Source organism: Volvox carteri (assembly GCF_000143455.1).
Source record: "Volvox carteri f. nagariensis unplaced genomic scaffold VOLCAscaffold_20, whole genome shotgun sequence".
In the NCBI taxonomy this organism is placed as follows: domain Eukaryota; kingdom Viridiplantae; phylum Chlorophyta; class Chlorophyceae; order Chlamydomonadales; family Volvocaceae; genus Volvox; species Volvox carteri.
Genome location: NW_003307563.1, coordinates 1516530 through 1517697, shown reverse-complemented (window position 1 = coordinate 1517697; position 1168 = coordinate 1516530). Strand labels below are relative to the sequence as shown.

Sequence of the window (1168 nt, the reverse complement as noted above, 5' to 3'; positions counted from 1 at the left end):
CGGGGGGGGTGAGAGGATTACCGGGAAATCACCGGGAAAGGTTTTGAGAGGAGGGCCCAGTGGGGGCCACTGGGTGTGTGTGTATGGGGGGGTTGGTGGTGAGGGAGGGGGGGAGTTTGGAGGGTTTGGGAGGGCAAAAGGGGGGGGACATCATCCCTTGGGAGAGCAGGTGAGATATCGCGAGAACCACAGGAGAGGGAAATTGTTTCCGCATCTCCTCTCCTCCTCTTCCTCCTGCTCGTTCTGCTGTGCTGCATCTCCCCCTTTCTCTCTCCCCCTCCATCTGGCTCAACCTCCCTCCCTCCCGCCCCACCCCACCCCACCCCACCCGCCCGCCCCGGTGTCTCAGCCCACCAATGTGGTGCGTGCCTCCCTAGCCCGCCTGAACTCCCCGCTGCGGGACCCCCGGTCCATGCAGTCGGAGAGGTTCCCCCTGGAGCACATGGAGGGGCCCGGTGGGTGCACATGCAGGGGGGGGGAGGGGGGGGCAACTGCCGATGTGGGGGAGGGGGGCCTTTAGGGTTTTGTACGTGTGTCTGTATGTCTGTATGTCAGTGTGCATAGCATAGAGGGAGGTGTGGGGTGGGGTGAGGGGATGAGGCGGGGAGGGGGGGATGTAGAAGGCCCGGTGGTGTGGGGGGTGGGGTGTGAGGAGGCATTGTGTGGGACATTCGTTCTTCGGGTCAGTAGGAAGTGGACGTGGAAGTGGCAGTGTGTTTTTTTAGGTCGCCGTGAGCCGCCGTACGTCGCCTTGCCCGGCGGGGCTCCTTGATGCCTTTGGCCATGCAGTTGCTGCTACTGCTGTTACTACTGTTGTTGTTGCTGCTACAGCCACACACACACCCCACCACTTGGACGCCCAAGTCCACGAAGGCCCCTCCAACCCCCCCACCCCAACCACTGCCCCACACGCATCATCACTGGGCCCAACCGTCCCGTGGGACTTCCCCTCAACAGCAGTTGGTGCTTCAGACTTTGGTTTCGGTGCAGCCGCGGGGTCCTTTGGGCTTCTCCTCCCCTTCCTCCTCCTCCTTTTCCTCCTCCTCCTTCCCCGTCTCCTCCTTTTCCTCTTGGCATTTCCCCTCCTCCGCCCCCTACCCTCCTCCCCCTCCAACGCCGCATTTGATTTCTGTTTTCCCCTTGCATGTGACTCCCCCCCCCCCCCCCC

General features: G+C 63.0%; 1 protein-coding gene across 1 annotated transcript in view; it reads left to right on the top strand.

Moving 5' to 3' along the window:
- Positions 1-1168, top strand: part of VOLCADRAFT_91334 (uncharacterized protein) — a gene marked incomplete at both ends in the record, with an annotated part of 6516 nt that overhangs the window by 840 nt on the left and 4508 nt on the right. The window contains 2 exons of the mRNA XM_002950844.1: positions 350-361; positions 419-455. Coding sequence (XP_002950890.1) covers positions 350-361; positions 419-455 — 49 coding nt within the window. The remainder of the gene's footprint in view (positions 1-349; positions 362-418; positions 456-1168) is intronic.